Genomic DNA, 17,408 nt, shown 5'->3' with positions numbered 1-17,408 from the left:
TAATTGATTTGACATTCCTCAATTTACAAGCATTAAAATATGCACTTAGCCTTTAACCTGGCCAATTTTTCGGATTATTAATTTGGATATATAATTGTAGAACCTGAAGAGAATTTATCGAAAAGAATATTCTTTGTTCAAATATTAGTCTTTTAGTATTCTATTTCATTGTGATTAATTTGACGGCACTTATGATCCCCTACCACCCATTGATTCGAAATTTAAGGGTGTTAAAAAAATTTACCAGTTGATGATTGGTGAACTTGTTTTTGAGTGTGTTCCCAACTGAAAATGAACAGACATTCTGTCACCTGTCATGAATTTTTAATTGGCTGTAAATGGTGCAGCTTTGTAATCCGATTCGTTCAAATCGAAATAGCATAAAGCGCTTTGATTGGATGTGAGAAATGACATTTTTACATCCGATTATTATTTACAATAATTAACTATGACTGTTCCATTTGAGTTTTGATAAAAATTTTAACTTCCGAAAAAAAACAAATCCATTTCATTACACTGCTATACTCCTGTCACTGAATGTATACTGGGATAGGTTTTTTTTTCAACCAAGTAGAAATGCAACTGAATTAGTTATCGTGGCAAGAGGAATAATACGTAGATCGTTGAAAGATAATTTGTGAAAAAACTGACAGCTGTTATTAATAGTTGATAATGGTGATTATTGAATTTGAAAGGTACACAATTAGTAAACAAATTTTCTTCTAAGTATTCTCATAAGTTATTTTAACACATAGTTTGCTATTTTAATAAACATTATATGCATGTAAACATCTCACTCAATCATGGTGATTCAATAATGAATGGGGTATGTATAAATCACGGTAAGCGTAAAAGATTGTTAAATGAAGCCACTTTGACGCTATCTCAAATTATTAATAATTTCTCTGAAAGAAGCAATTATTCTTTATAATTAGGTTATCTTGCAAACAGTTATTAATACAAATAAGTTGTCTAGTTTAGCTTTAAAAGGGTGTCGTAAATAAACGCAAGATTGTTATTGCGTTTCCTTGTTTATCCTTTAAAAACATAAATTATTTTTACCTGCACATTATTTGTAGTTCACCACTTAATAATGATGACAAAAAGTACTTGTTTGTGTTTGTGGCTCCCGACCGATAACTGTTGTGCTTCGACGATCAGACGAGTATTTCTGGACTCGCGCTTCCATCCAATATCCAGCGCGACGCAGTACACTGAATATACATCTGAACACGGGTGTTTTTTTGTTCAGCTTATGTAGCTTCAGAATTCGATGTCGTCTCAATGAAATTCGTGTTACTTTGTTCCAGAAGCATCGCTACGAGTCGAACAGCATTTGACCATTCGTGCTTCTTAGACAATAAGTGATCTCTCACATGTCGGTGAAAATTCCTGTCTGCTGCTTCGATTAATGACAGATAGCTTTGGAAACTACAAAAGACTGTTATGCATATTTTTATTCTTTTTTCCACATTTCTTTCATAAGTTTTAATGTCGCTCTTTAACGTGTAGTGACCTGCTTTCCTCGACGAGAACACGATTGGAATAATGGAAACAATTATTATTATAACCAATTGTACTAGTGATTGTTTTATCGTACTCGTTGTTGTTTAATTGTATCAAAGTCACTTTTCGTTCGGTCGTCCGCCTTGTTTGGTCCGAAATTTCTTACGTTCTGCCCTTATTGCCTGTACTCGTTGGCACGTCTCGGTATTCTCTCGCCAATAAATATACTCTATCTGGACCAGTTACAGTCTTCTGGTTTGCGAGTTATCAAAGGGACCAAGTCGTTTTTGGGCGCGTAATCTTATTTTAGTGGTGATCATAGTCAAATGCGACTCGAAGTCATCTACAAACGCTTCTAGTGATTGGAACGCTTCTGTGACAACGTGAGGAACAACAAAGTTTGTACTTTGCACGTTACTACCGTCCATACTGTGAAGAAAATTTACTCTGTCGACAAGTACAGAGCTTTTATACGAATTTCAAGAATTACATAACCAATTATAACGCATTTGCAACTAGGAATTTCATTGGACGAAATGGATTGAAAAAAATTAGAAAACGGGATGAAAATTTTTTGATTAAGGGGGACAAAAAAAATTTATTAAAAAAAATCGACGTGACCTTAATGTTATTCGACAAGTACTGACATTTAATACTAACTTTGAGAAATAAATAACTAATTATAACGCATTTAAAACTAACAATTTCATTGGACAAAACGGAATGAAAAAAATTGGAAAATGGGATGAAAATTTTTTCAAAAGGGGATGAAAAAAATTTATTAAAAAGTACAAAAATCGCCGTCAGTTTAATGTTATACTGATTACTAACTCAAATTGCCTTGATTGGTTTAACATTTTCATATAAGTATTCATGTATATTAGAGTAAAGTTTGATGACGATCTAATTGAAAACAAGTGTTCGCCTAAATGTGTTGTTCTTATTTTGTATACGCATTATGTTTCCTATTACCTTATATTGAATGTTGAAAAGCTTTGTGAGTTTGAACAGGTAACCTACTGCTCCAATCTGTTCTTTTCCCACGCGAAAATGAAGATCTATTCACTACTAGTCTGGTTTCTTCTATCAGTCGAGCGAGGGTTACCTACTAAATGGATATCTGACTTACAACACGAAAGCTTTGACTATCAGATTTTCTCGTTACATGCAGCTAGTAGAGACATTGTATTTTAACATGTTATACAGCGTTGAGCTCAGATTAAAACAATATTCATGCACACATTACAGACGTAAGAAAGCCTAACATCACAAAAGGAAGGAGAGCAGAGTTACTGACCAGCAAATATGATGGTTGATGAATGACCTCAATCCACCTATGTCCGTAGGGCAGAACATTTTGTTAAATCAAGGCTCTTTGTGGTCGAGCGAATTGTAACTAAATAGTGGTATTGATGCATATTTCATATACAAAATACCTCTTCGGTTCGTATCTGCAACCTTGAATTGGTTTCACTTCTCACTTAAAAGTCCTACTACAAGCCAAATTCGGTAATTAAGTCAGACAAGGGTCCACCTATGACACCTTCATACGTACAACTCCATATTTCGGATTGTTTTCTTTAACCTTATGAAACGTACTTGCTTAGAAATTGACCTAATAAAAGAAAATGAGTCTAAGTGGTCATATCTTTGTTACTTCATCATAAATGAATAAACTTCACCAGTCATGAATACTGTCTGTTCTATTCTTGCCCGTCACCTTTTTCTTCCCTTTCAGCACTCTCGTTTTATACCACCGGAATCATTTGTGAAACATATAGCTTCGTCTTGTGCCGTCATTGATACGACTTATATTTATCTAGGAACACTATCACGAAGCACAAAGCAATACGTTAAATGTGGCGTCTTTGACTGCTTCTATGAACTTTAACTGCATTCATTCTTATGTACCGATTCCCTGTCGCAATGCAACGTCCGCAAAGCGCTGCGACTCTTATGTTGCACATTCGAGCATTACTAACATTAGTATTCTAGTGAACGAGAATAATTATGAATATAGTCTAGTTCATTATTAATACTACTATAATAATAGACCTAATCCCGAAATTGAAGATTAGTCATGATATGACTACCTGATCGATAAGGTTTTACGTGTAAGTCTCACCATCGTGTACACTGACTCGTCCTGCTAAGACCAACAGCAATATGATAACTAGAGCTTCTGAAGAATATATTTAGGCTATATACAGAATAATTTATTTAATATGAATAAAAGAGATAATGTGCTCAAGAATGACTACGCCTGAATAGCTAAGTCATGCCATCTTGAACGTTCCCGCGTTCACCATTGTTGGCGTTCTCGCCATGTTAAACGTTGAACATCTATTTTCCCATTTTTGTCATATTTAGCTTTGAGGATTGTATGGCTTGGATGAATACCACCACAAGTGCATCCTCTGTTTCTATGATCAATGTGCCCATAACATATCACACTAAGTGAGTAACTTATTAAAATAAAGCCTGTAGCATTTATAACAATTTGATCTCATCTGCTAACTGGTATGCATCATGTAACATATTGTTAATTAAGAACCGATTATTATCAGTAGTATCCCGACTGAAAGTGATGTAAAAATACAAAGTTACTTTTGGCGCATAGTATATTGATTACGTCACAGTTCTTACTAGATTTCATGATAGCTGTAAGTTTTCAGATTGAAGCATAGAAATACAATCATATCAACTATAAAACTAAACGGGTACAATGACTTCGAAGACGTCTTGGTGTATGAACTGGTATATACAAATCTTTAGAAAACTTAGGACTCCAGTATTCTGAAGGTGCGATGTTATCAAAGATATTACTGTTTTCATGAAAGAATATACTAGTTATTGTGTCGGTTTTGCTTACAGTGAAGAAGGTTCCCCAATCAATGCCTCCTAAGGGATTTCGGAAGTTTTTCCTATCAACTTTACCATGGCCTCCACGATGTGTGGTGGTTTTGCATTTATTGATTAGAGTTTTCTTGTCAAAGCTGCAGATGGTAATATCGTGGTCGCTACCTGGAAGCTTTTATCTAAAATACATAGCATTGGGGGTGAGGTCACTGGTAAAGACCAAATCCAAGTTATTTTTATGTCCAGTATGGTTGCCGACATATTGTGTCAATCGTTCAAGTTTTAAACACTCAGTAAGTGATTCAAGACGTTTTGGTGTCTTGACACGCAACCAAGAAACTTCAGGTATGTTGAAATCCCCACATGTAAGCCTGCTTGTGAATGGTAGGGATGAGGCTACTTTGAATGCCCCTGAAAATATTGTTGTTTTACCAGTTGATGCAGTAGGTTGACGGTTAACACAACTAGACAGTGAAGAAACTGGACTTAATGGCTTTAGAACAATCTGCACTGAATACTGAAGTATGTGTAATTCTGACATCACAGAAAAATGAATCTAAGCTGGAGTGTACATAAGTAAGTTATCCTCTGCCTCGTCATTACAACCTATCACTTCAATATAGGAAGTAATTATCAAGGAATTTAGTCAGATTAAAAATACTACTGGAAGTCTATTCCTCATATATCGTAATAATCGATGGTTGATAAAGGGATTCCCGACCGTTGCTGCTACCTTGACGTGGTGGTCAGGCTAGCCTATCGTGATGAACCAATCGAGCTATGCTGGCTGGAACAATCGTTCCTCGAGGTCCTACCATGCCAGACAGGTCGGTTGAAAAGCGGTAAGACTAAAAGTAGCAATCCCAAGGTCCGAAGGCGAAGTTGTACTGCCGACTGTACAGAGGTGTGATGGCAGTAAGGTGTTTCCTTCAGACAACCAGCATGACAGCGATGCTGCCTTCCCACAAAGAGGGGTGGGGTTAGAAAAGGTCGACCCTAAAAATGCACACCTCGCCTTATCCCACGGATTTCCGTCTCCGGCGGTAAGGTCCTTTGAAGAACGGAGCTAACACGTCAAAAATCCCCCACAAAAAGGCCGTGCGTGACCGGCCTCAAGCAGTTGTCCCTTGGGCACTGCGGTCACGCTCCCAGGTCGTTATGATCAACACTAATTCAACTTCCTTTTCAGGTCCCTCAAGAAATACCCTTCCACGGTGTGGGCAGCCGGGAAGCGATGTTAGCCCTCATACCCATAACTGCACACGAGACCAAGTTGGTCACTTTCAAATCCCTCCTACACCTAATAACTCTCTTATCTCCACGACTTACCCTTCCCACGTCCTTTTACCACCTCGCACCGCTAGGGCAAACGATTCGAGTACACGGAACGTTATTCCTGGTCTCCTGCAACCACGCTCTAAACTACATATAGGGACTTTTGATGTCCGAACATTGTGCCAAATAGGACAACAGGCTTCCTTAGCTAGGACTTTAGAATCTTACACCATCGATGTGTGCTGCGTCTCCGAAACGCACATACAAGATCCGAGTAGTGTCATTCATTTGACCTCACCTTATCAAAATAAAGAACCATCTCGATACACGCTTCGTGTATCTGGAAGCCCTGATGCTGCTTCCCGTGGCCTCGCTGGAGTAGGTATAGCATTAAGTTCTAGGGCAGAACTAGCTCTTTTAGACTGAATCCCAGTAGACAGTCGTCTATGCGCTGTCCGACTAAACGGATCAGTAAGGACCCGGAAAGATAGGGAAACTCGTCGTTGCCTCTTCGTCGTCTCTGCCTACTCTCCCACTGACTGCAGCTCAGACGATATAAAAGATGAGTTTTACAGGAAACTTTCTGACCTTCCCCGAAAAGCTAGGCGTTCTGATGTAGTAATAGTGGCTGGTGACTTTAATGCTCAAGTAGGTAAACTAAGTGAAAGGGAAAGACACCTGGGTGGATCTTATGGTGTCGTGGCTAAAAGAACAGATAATGGCGACCGTCTGTTGCAGCTGTGCTCAGATAACCGCCTTTTTCTTGCAAATACTAACTTTAAGCACAAGGAAAAACATCTTTTGACATGGCGACCCCCGAATTCGTCCCAACGTTGGACCCAATTAGATCACATCGCTATCGGCCACCGATGGAGGGGCTCGATAGAAGACTGTCGCTCATTCTGGAGCACATGTTTAGACTCAGATCATGCTCTAGTGCGAGCACGTATCTGTCTGCGTCTTACTGAACGTGGGAAAGACACTGCAGGGAAGCCTCCAAGGGTTCTACTTAATGATAAGCAAGCTAAGAATATATTCCAGGAACAACTGGAAAAACAGTTAGACAGACATGTAAGTTGTGCCCACCCCGAAGCAGGGTGGAATGACATCCGTAAAGCTGTGGAAACAGCAGTGATATCCGCTAGTAAGGTAAGCCATAAGGTCAGGGAGAAACAATGGATCTCGGCAGCATCTACCACACTGATAGATGCTCGAAAACTCATCCCACCTGGCTCTGAACATAACGAAGAGCGGAGTCAGCTTAAGCGAAGGCTAATAAGAAGCCTACGCAATGACCGTGAACAGTGGTGGGTAGCGAAAGCAAGAGAGATGGAAAAGGCAGCGGCAATAGGTAACAGCAGACAGCTATTCAGACTTATTAAAGAAACCAGCATTAGGAACCCAACTATTAGCGAAACTATCTCAGACAAAGATGGACATATCATTCATTCTCAATCCAGGAGATTGGATCGATGGGCAGAACACTTTAGGGATCAGTTAAACTGGCCTTCAGCCACACTTCAGTTACCCACGATCCCCAGTCGTCCTGAATGGCAAATTGAGGTAAGTCCTTCAACTCTCTACGAGATTGAAAAAACTATAGGAAATCTAAAGCGAGGGAGAGCCACAGGCCCTGACAGGTTTACCCCTGAGATTTTTAAGGATGGTGGTCCAGTACTAGCAACGAGATTGACTGAGGTCTTAGGTAGAATCTGGGAACTGGACGTAATTCCATCTGACTGGTCCCAATCACTGATTGTGCCAGTCTATAAGAAAGGACAAAAGTCCTGTGACAATCACAGAGGGATCAGTTTGACTAATACAGTGTCTAAAATATTAGCTTCAATAATACTTGGACGCCTAACCAAAGCTCGTGAAGAGCAGACTAGAGAAAACCAGGCTGGTTTTCGACCTGGACGTGGTTGCATAGACCAGATATTCACTCTACGTCAGGTCCTAGAACATAGACATACATTCAGATGTCCCACAATCGAAGTATTTCTTGACCTTAAGTCGGCATATGACTCCGTTGATCGTGAGGTTCTATGGCAGTGTTTGTCACTGAAAGGAGTACCAAAGAAGTACATTAACCTCATAAAGACTCTCTACTCGAACGCAACTGGTCGAGTTAGAGCCTATGGCGAACTGTCATCAGAATTGGTTACCTCAAGTGGTGTTCGTCAGGGCTATCCACTCTCCCCATTCTTGTTTAACTTTGTCGTCGACATGCTTTTGGAGATAACACTTTCATCATCTCAATCTCCTGGAGTTGAACTTTTACCGGGAGATTCATTTGTTGACTTAGAATACGCCGACGACACAGTTTTATTCGGTGAAGACGCTGACAAAATGCAGAGTAATCTGACCACTATAAGCAACAATGCAGGCATGTTCGGGATGCGATTCTCTCCCTCGAAGTGCAAAATGTTACTTCAGGATTGGGTTGCATCGACACCTGAACTATTGATAGGGAGTGAAGTAGTTGAACGTGTTGACTGTTTCACTTATCTTGGGAGTCTCATCAACGCTTGTGGTCTGGTGTATGACGAAATCTCAGCACGGATACAGAAGGCTCGTCTAGCTTTCGCCAACTTGCGCCATTTATGGCGTAGCGAGATATCCGTCTACCAAACAAAGGACGGGTTTATTGTGCAGCAGTTCGTTCCGTCCTACTTTACGGCAGTGAAACATGGCCGATAAGAGTGGAGGATATTCGTAGGCTACTAGTGTTCGATCATAGATGTCTTCGAAGCATTGCTCGTATATCCTGGGACCACCGGGTAAGTAATGCAGTTGTTAGGAAACGGGTACTAGGTAAGGATGTCAAATCGATTGATGAAGTAGTGAAACTTCATCAGTTGAGATGGCTGGGACATGTGTTACGTATGCTCAACCACCGACTACCCCGACGTGCAATGTTTCATGGTGTATGAGCAGGTTGGAAGAAAGCTAGGGGCGGCCAGACCAAAATGTGGCACAAATCCGTGAAGTCACTGACAAGTGGACTGAGCCATGTTGATGGGTGTAGACTACCTGGTTGGGATCCGCGAGATGATAGCAATCGATGGTTAGAGACCTTGAATGACATGGCTCAAAATCGTTTGCTATGGAGCAGGTGCATCCACTCTATGTGTTCTCCCAAATTCTAATCTTCTGAATTCTTCATGTCCGTATCCTTTTTCTATTTCCAAATTTATTTCACCGTATTATACTCCTTGAATAACATCTTCAAACCCTTATCTTTCACATAATACTTATACTCTTACTACTTCTACCACTATGGTATTTGAATCGACAACTTCATCTCTGTGCTAATGTGGTATGGCAACTGGAACTGATATACGTACGTACGAAGTTCTACGTTGTAACTGACTGACTGACTGAAAGGGATGCAACCAGGACTGAATCTGTCTTTTCATTATAGATCTATAAAATTACGGTCTACTTCGTTTTTAGTACGGCTCTAATAATAGACCTAATCCTAAGATTGTAGATTTGTCATGATGTGACTACTTAATCTAAAAGATCTTATGTGGAAGTCAAATAATTGTCTACACTGACTAGTCGTATCATAACAATCATCGATATATAATGGAGGACTTATTTAGGCTGGAGATAGTACAATATATTTAATATTAATAAAATTAACACCAAGCACTGACCAGACATATACTGAACAAGTGGCCCACCACGTTAAAGTGGGTGAGGGCATTTTGACTGAAGGAGCTATTATAAACCTCAGTCTGTGTTACGGGTTTGAAAAGAAATCTTTATTTTCATTACTCCAGTCGCGTCATCTCGTGAATCTGTTTCGAACAGCAAGAAGACAGTCTACCTAGAGAGATATTATGTAGGCGATTGAGAAGTGTTTCACGAGTTTTCCTTTGTACAAGTTCTAAATGTCTAAAACTGCCCTTCAGATTTATCAGTCATACTCGACATTCTTCATTACATTTAACTCTCAACACCTTGTTTTTGTGCTCTTCAGTGAGACTTAACGGACTTTATTCTGTCAATCCCTAACCTCTGTTATAATCAGAGCCGAATAATTGGGTTTTACTTAATATTCATGAGATGAACAGTTATTATCGCTTACTTTACCTTAAAATCATTAGTTTTTAGTCACATGTTATTACCACCTCCAAGTTTCTAATTTGTTCTTCATCTACATACCCCTTAAATGAATTATCAATTTTTACACATTTGATTTTATGTCATTACTTCTCTTTACGCCCCGATCGTTGCGCAACCTTATTTCGATCCGTTGAAGTTGTGTACTACTCCCTACATCCTTTTGAAAGACAAAAGAGGTTATGGACGTACGTAAGTCAGTAAGGGAGCGACATAGACGTGTAGTGGTATTGGTTCTCAACCAAACAATCCTTGAGGCCAAATATATAACTGAGAAAATTGACATTCAACACTTAACACTTAAACAACGTGAACGTGGGAACACCTAATCGGTAGTGTATGACTCGGTCACTCTATATGATTGATTACCTTACATATCAAGCATAATTTCTCATGCCCAACCCAACTGTGCTCTTTAGAGGCGTTAAACAGCATTTTGATGGCTCAACGATAGGACGAGTCAGCGTAGACAGTGATATAACTTCCATGGAGGATTTTATGGATTAGGTAGTCACATTGAAGAAAATTTCAGTATTAGGTCTATTATTCCCGTAGCAAAGACAAATCTAAGAAATGCCAAGACAATAGTATTTCTGATATTGAAATTTCGAACCTCAGTTTCTCACGTTGATAACTCCTCAGGCTAAAAGGGCCATTTACCATCAAGGCAGAACAGTTCGATAAATTTCTTTATACTTGGTGAGGGGCACCAACAAGATGGCTAAAGCCTCCACGACAGCCCTAGCTCATATTGTTCGTTTTGGGTAAGTCTTCCACAACAGAGGGTAAATCGAAAATGTTTCGCGCCATGAAAAATAGATATGATTCTCTTTCCAATGCTAACCTTTATTAATATGCGCCTTTGTGGTGGCCGCCCTTATTAATACACATTCTTACCAATGTGATCCCTTTTTCACTCTCCCTTTTGACGACCTCCATTTTATTCGCTGAATTACCAATATGGAACCTTACATACAATTCTATGTGTCGTTTCTAACCTTAAACTAAGCCCCGTACGTGTTGTTTAGCGCGGTCGAATATGTGAAATATAGAAAGCTTATGAATCCAGGGTGTTAAAAATCACTCATTGTTTGAGACTTAAATACTTAGGTTAATCTGAATCTAAGTGTCGAAATATACGACATACAGAGTTTACATGTGACATGAAAATTATGGCCCGTAACTGCAACCAAACTGTGAGTACGGAAATTCAAGGCCTACTTAAGTAGCGATTAGTGGCCAGTAACAACGACTGCACAAGTTGATTGAGCTGAGCAGAATGAGAATAACGACAGACTGTCTACGAATCAAGTATACACTAGGCACGTTTACGGCATATTGCTTTAGTAATTAATAACCAATCCTGAGAAGAGACCTTGTCATTATCTCTACGTCTAATTTTCGAAAATGTATTGGTAGTAAAATTACTTGAATCATATTTTTAGGCACGTAATCGTAATATTAGGCTTGATGTATTATCAAGCTTTCCGTTTGAACGAGTATTTTCTCAATTTATTGAGTCGCGAGAAAAAATACAGTGAACGCGAATCCGTGGTTGAAATATTGTTTTCAGAATAGAACTAATAAATATTGTGTACTCGGATAATACATGTATACGAAGTAAACATTATCTATGTCCTAAGTATGATACATAGCATTACGTTAATTAGTAACGTGGCTCGTACGTTACTGTCATTCTGATATGTGAGTATGGAACACTGATGCAGTTGATGGATGTGAATGATTGCGGTCTACTTGAATTGAGAGGGGATAATTTGACCTAGCTTAGGTTGATGTAACACTTTCTGATTGACATCTACAGTGACTAGTCCTTTCATGTTACTGGAAAACTGCTGTTATTTTGATAACCATTCAGAGCAAGTTTGACCGTTTGGAGGAAATTCGTTACTAAGAAAAGGTTTGCGAAAGAGAATGTGACCACTGATGCATGAGATAGTCCATAAATATAAATTGGGTTGTTCCATGTTAGTTATCCTTGACCTTGACAACGTTCGATAGTCTGTGTAACCGTCAATGATCTGTCGTCCAAGGTAGAATCCGTTCAGGCTGATGAATGTTTCGTCAGGGACGGGGCGAAGGTTTATGTGCTGTACATAAGAAATACACGCAATTTATGGAAACGCTTTTTTCAGTAACAGAACATCCGTCACTTTTATTGTGGTGAAACAAATCCAAGACTGAATTAGACTGATGTGACCTAGATTTTAAACATATGATTTCAAGCATTTATACATCAATATACTAGTGGAATAAGACCAACAGATAGATGGGAAAACAAGCTACTTAACAAATAAATATTGGAAGGATTTACCTATGGGACACTCAATCACTATACGACTGGATACAAACTAACCAAGAGAGTTGATGAATGCTTTTAACTGGTACACGCCCCGTCAGATATCGTAACCCAAAGTGAGATACAACTATGTATATTTTACATATCTGTATTAAAAACTATATATTGAAACGGAGATTCTCCAACCTCGCCTGTCTGTTAAATTACTAAAATGGAAAACAGGCGTTAAGATGCAGAGCTTATCTTTGTAGTGGATGTCGAGTCGTGGACGGACTATGATCACCACTACTATTCGATTACGCGTCCAAAAACGACTTGGTTCCCTTGATAGCCCGTAAATCAGAAGGCTTTACTAGTCCAGATCAAGTATATTTATTGGCGATCTCGTGGTATCGAAATAATACCGAGACGTGCCAAAGAGTACAAGCGAATAAGCAGTGCGTGAGCAAGCTCGAACCAAACAAGGCGGATAGCGGAACAAGAAGTGAAACTGATACAGTTAAACAAATACAGTAAAACAAACTCTGGTACATTTGGTTACAATAATAATAATTGTTTCCGTTATTCCAATCGTGTTCTTATCGAGACTGGCCGGTCACTACAGGAGCCCCCCGCTAGAAAGGGTTTACACTTTCGATACGTAGCGGTTTCGTTCGTGGGACTGATCGCGAAACGTGCCATTGTAGGACGAAGGCGTTGGCAGAACAGGGAGTGATCGTTGATCCTCGAGTTGCCACCAAAAGTCTTTGACGTAGAACGGTACCAGAAGGAACGTACTGTATTGATTGCTTGGATTAACATGCTACACCAGAGTGGTTTGTATCCAGAATCTGAAGGTTGCGTTCGTAGAGGTCCGGACCAGAAACGCTGCAGACGTAGGACGAAACCAGATTGAGCCAAGGAACCAGATGCGACCAGGATAACCATGTTCGCGACCAAATGTATATCATACGTATTTGGAGTCAGAGAGATCGACTGAGTGCGTTGACTATAGCGTGGGTGATCAGGCCAGCTTTCGCCAAGATTGACTAAAGTCGACGATACCAGAACAGCGATGGTCAGAGGCGTAGGCTCGGGGTAAACAAAAAAAAATGAAAGAAAAAGAGAAAAGTGTAGCTTTCGTGTAGTATAGGGGTAGATTCCTATACTGTATCCGTAGTTGGTTATGAGGTTAGTCGAGAAAGCGTACGGGTAAGCGTACACGGCGACCAGAACGTGAGACGGTAGTCTCGTTCGAACCTCGTGAGCCTGCAATCTCATCCGCAGTCAAGGGCGGTGTGGTCTGCAGGTCTGGACGTGAGACGGAAGTCTCGTCCGTAGACGGGGCAGATGACACGTGCTGTTGACTGGGACGTGAGAATGAGGTCTCAGGAGCATCTAGCGTGGGATCCGAAGTAGATGTAGAAATCCCGCTAGAAGCTCTGATGGGTCTAACATTGGGTCTCGGCTTATCAGGTATAGCATTGTCATTGACGTGTGCTGGCTTGAGACGATCAATGCTGACTGTTTCGATGCGGCCACGTCGATCAACCTTGAAGGTCTTTTCGTGACGGGAAATCACGTGAAAAGGTCCTTCGTAAGGCTGTTGTAGAGGTTTGCGTACCGAATCTACTCGTATGAAAACATGTGAACAGGTAGATAACTCTCGAGGGAGAGCGACCTGTCGATGTTGTATACGAGTTGACACCGGAGTCAGTGTTCGCATGAATGCAGACAGTCGTTGGACGTAGTCTGATTCGCCGAACTTAGTGCTGCTCCGTGGTGTGAAAAATTCCCCAGGCAGACGCAATGTCGTGCCGTAAACAAGTTCAGCGGCGGAACATTGAATATCTGCCTTTAGACTCGTTCTGATTCCCAGGAGGACGAGCGGTAGGGTTTCGTACCAATTGTTGTTTTCGTGTGCTCGAAGAGCACTTTTAAGTTGGCGATGAAACCGTTCAACTAAACCGTTTGATGCTGGATGGTAGGCGGTAGTGCGTATGCGTTCCGTACCAAGCAGCCGTGTTAGTGAGGAGAATAATGCGGACTCAAATTGTTGTCCTCGGTCAGTCGTGACAGTCGAGGGACAACCGTACATAGCTATCCATCGTTCTACGAAGCGGTGAGCGACTGTCTCCGCCGTAATAGACGTGATGGGAATAGCTTCGGGCCATCTTGTGAAACGATCAATGCATGTGAGTATGTGATCATACCCGTGCGATGGTGGTAATGGTCCTACAATGTCTATGTGAACGTGATCGAAGCGAGCATCAGGCGTAGCGAAAGTGCCAATAGGGGCAGCTACGTGCCTGTGCACTTTTGATCGTTGACATTGTAAACATTGTTTTACCCACATACGGACATCTTTATTCATTGACGGCCAGACGTATCGTGCAGCGATGAGGCGTAGGGTGGCTGCGATACCAGGATGAGATAGACCATGAAGGGCATCAAAGACGAGACGGCGATAAGCGGAGGGTACGATGGGTCGAGGGAGGCCCGTGGAAGTATCGCATAGGATAGTACCTGAGCTAGTAGCTAGGGGTACTTCCCGGCACTGAAGGGACGTAGACTGTTGTGCTTCCGTGCATGAAGTATCGTTTGCTTGGGCGGCGGCTATAGCAGGTAGGTCAAGCATTGGCAAAGTAACTGCATTAAGTTGGATACGTGATAAAGCATCAGCAACACAGTTCGACTCGCCTTTGACGTGACGAAGGTCTGTCGTGAACTGGGAGATATAGTCCAAATGTCTGCACTCTCGTGGTGAGTAGCGGTCAGACTTGGTATGCAGAGCATACGTTAAGGGCTTATGGTCGGTGAATAAGATGAACTTACGACCTTCTACAGCGTGCCGGAAATGTTTGATGGCGCAGTAGGCTGCTAGCAGTTCGCAACCAAAAGCGCTATATCTCGTCTCCGTGGGAGTGAGGCGTCGTGAGAAAAATTCGAGGGGCTGCCAACTACCGGAGATATTCTGTTGCATAACGGCTCCTATGGCGAAATCCGATGCATCAACCGCAATACTAAGCGTGGCTGATGGGTCAGGATGCACGAGAAGTGTGGCTTGAGCTAGGGCCGTTTTGATATCTGAAAATGCAGTACGTGCGGCGTCGTTCCATTCCAGTTTGCGTGGATTACCGCGAAGTAAATCGGTTAACGGTCGTAACTGTTCTGCCGCGTGCGAAATGAAGCGTCGGTAGAAGTTGACCAAACCGAGAAATGCCTTCAGTTCCTTGAGTGTGGACGGTACAGTGTACTCCATTATAGTACGTACTTTATCCTCACAAGGTAGAATACCCTCATGCTTAATAACATGACCTAAGAATTTCATTTCCTTCTTCCCGAGTTCACACTTATCGGGGTTGACTATTATTCCATTATCCGAAAGGGGCTGGAATAGTAGCGTCAGGTGTTGATAATGTTCATCTACGTTTGATGATGCGATTAGCAGGTCATCAATATAGACGTGAACAAAATCTAGGTCTCGTACAATGCTATCGATAAACCTTTGGAAAGTTTGAGCAGCATTCCGTAATCCAAATGGCATTCGTAGGAACTCAAATAAACCGAAAGGAGTCGTGATAGCAGTTTTCTCTATATCTTCAAGAGCGACTGGGATCTGGTGATATGCTCGTACCAGATCGATCTTGGAAAAAATTGTCGTGCCCTTGAGTGATGCCGTGATGTCATGTATGTGGGGGATGGGATAGCTATCGAAACGTGTAGCTGTGTTTAACGCTCGGTAGTCTCCGCATGGTCTCCAACTAACCCCATCCTTTTTTCGAACCATGTGGAGAGGTGAGGCCCAAGGACTGTGAGAAGGACGAATAATACCAGTAGCTAGTAAATTGTCAAACTCACGTTTAGCGAAAGCTAATTTGTCCGGTGCCAGTCGGCGAGGTCTTGCCGTGACTGGTGGTCCGCGGGTGACTATGTGGTGTACCACACGATTGGTCACCGATGGAGTCTCCTCGAGAGGTTTAGCTAATTTGGGGAATTTCTGAAATAAAACGTGGAATAAATCGTCACGCGAATGAAATACACCTGTGATTCGGTACGCGTTTGTGTGGGCTTTAGAGCCCATAAAGTAGCTGTTCGACGAAATATCAATTAGCTGCAGCCTACGTGAATCGACTAGCAATTCATAGTGCTGTAGGAAATCGATACCGAGTATAGCTGTGGGAACATCGGCAATGATGAACGTCCACAGATACTGTCGTCGGTTGCTCAGGTTGACCGTAAGTTGTCGTGTACCATAGGTAGGAATGACTGAGCCATTCGCAGCGCGTAGTCGAAGCATAGTGGCTTGAGACTTACTGTTACCGATAGGTACGACAGAAACTTGGGCACCCGTATCCACAAGGTACCTAGCGTTGGTGCGATAATCGTGCACGTAAAATAAACGGCCAACCTGAGGTGAAGTGCCGGCGAGTACGGCCGCATTTACTCGCCGGCTGAGGAGTTTCCCGCCTTGTATGAGCAGGGAGCTCGACAATGACGGGCACCGGCTCCGAAAGCACGGTGAAACCAGCACCAACCTGGACTCGCTTCCGAAACCGCCTTCTGGCGTGGCTTGGAAGATGCCCGCTTGGGGCGAGTCGTTACGGCCTTACGAGATTGTGACCTGGGTCGGGGGGCGTAGGGGGCTGGCACATTTGCGCGGTCTCGGAAACTGAGACGAGTATGGATACATCTGTCCCTATCCCCATGAGCCGGAGGTCGTCTAGCATCGAGATCAACGTTAGAACGGGAAGTACTAGCAACCACATAGTCGTCTTTGGTGTTAACTCGTGCTAGAATCTTATCTGCTATGAGGGCCACCTTGTTGAGCGGGGTGTCCTCGAGCAGAGCCGTAAGGGTTGGCTGGATACTGACTGGTAAGGCTTCGAGCCACAACTCTTTGACTATCTCAGAGTCAGCTGTCATGTTTCCTGCAAGGGATTGCAGGCGCGTGAGGTGGTGGCTCGGCTTAGCATCACCCATAGGGTGACGTGCTAATAGTGTCCTCAATCGTTCCTCTCTTGATGGGAGGAAATGTCGAAGGATGGCATCCTTAAGACGGTCATAAACGTTTGGAACGTTCGGATTGAGGACAACCTCACGGACAGCGGTTAGGTGATCCCCGGGCAATGATTCCAAAGCGTAGGCGTACTTCTGCCTTTGATTGGTTATGCGGCGGATCTCAAATTGAGATTCCAGTGCCGCGAACCAGACTTCTGGATCATGAGGGATGAAAGGAACCGGTCGGAAACTGATAACCTGTATCTCGGAGTCTATCATATTTATGTTATTCTTATCGTTATCTACCATATTAAGTTGCCAAAATATTATATATTGAAAA

At 42.0% G+C, this 17,408-nt stretch overlaps 1 protein-coding gene across 1 annotated transcript; it reads right to left on the bottom strand.

The window, feature by feature from the left end:
• Positions 1-16,510: 16,510 nt before the first annotated feature.
• Smp_182880 (hypothetical protein) lies at positions 16,511-17,377 on the bottom strand (the record flags this gene model as incomplete). Its single annotated transcript, XM_018794810.1, has 1 exon — positions 16,511-17,377. One exon carries the CDS (start codon positions 17,375-17,377, stop codon positions 16,511-16,513), a length of 867 nt encoding a protein of 288 aa, XP_018649185.1.
• Between the last annotated feature and the right edge of the window lie 31 nt (positions 17,378-17,408).

Source organism: Schistosoma mansoni, chromosome 1 (genome assembly GCF_000237925.1).
Source record: "Schistosoma mansoni strain Puerto Rico chromosome 1, complete genome".
NCBI lineage: Eukaryota > Metazoa > Platyhelminthes > Trematoda > Strigeidida > Schistosomatidae > Schistosoma > Schistosoma mansoni.
Note: the sequence above shows the minus strand (reverse complement) of the source record. Positions and strands in the feature narration are given on the sequence as shown.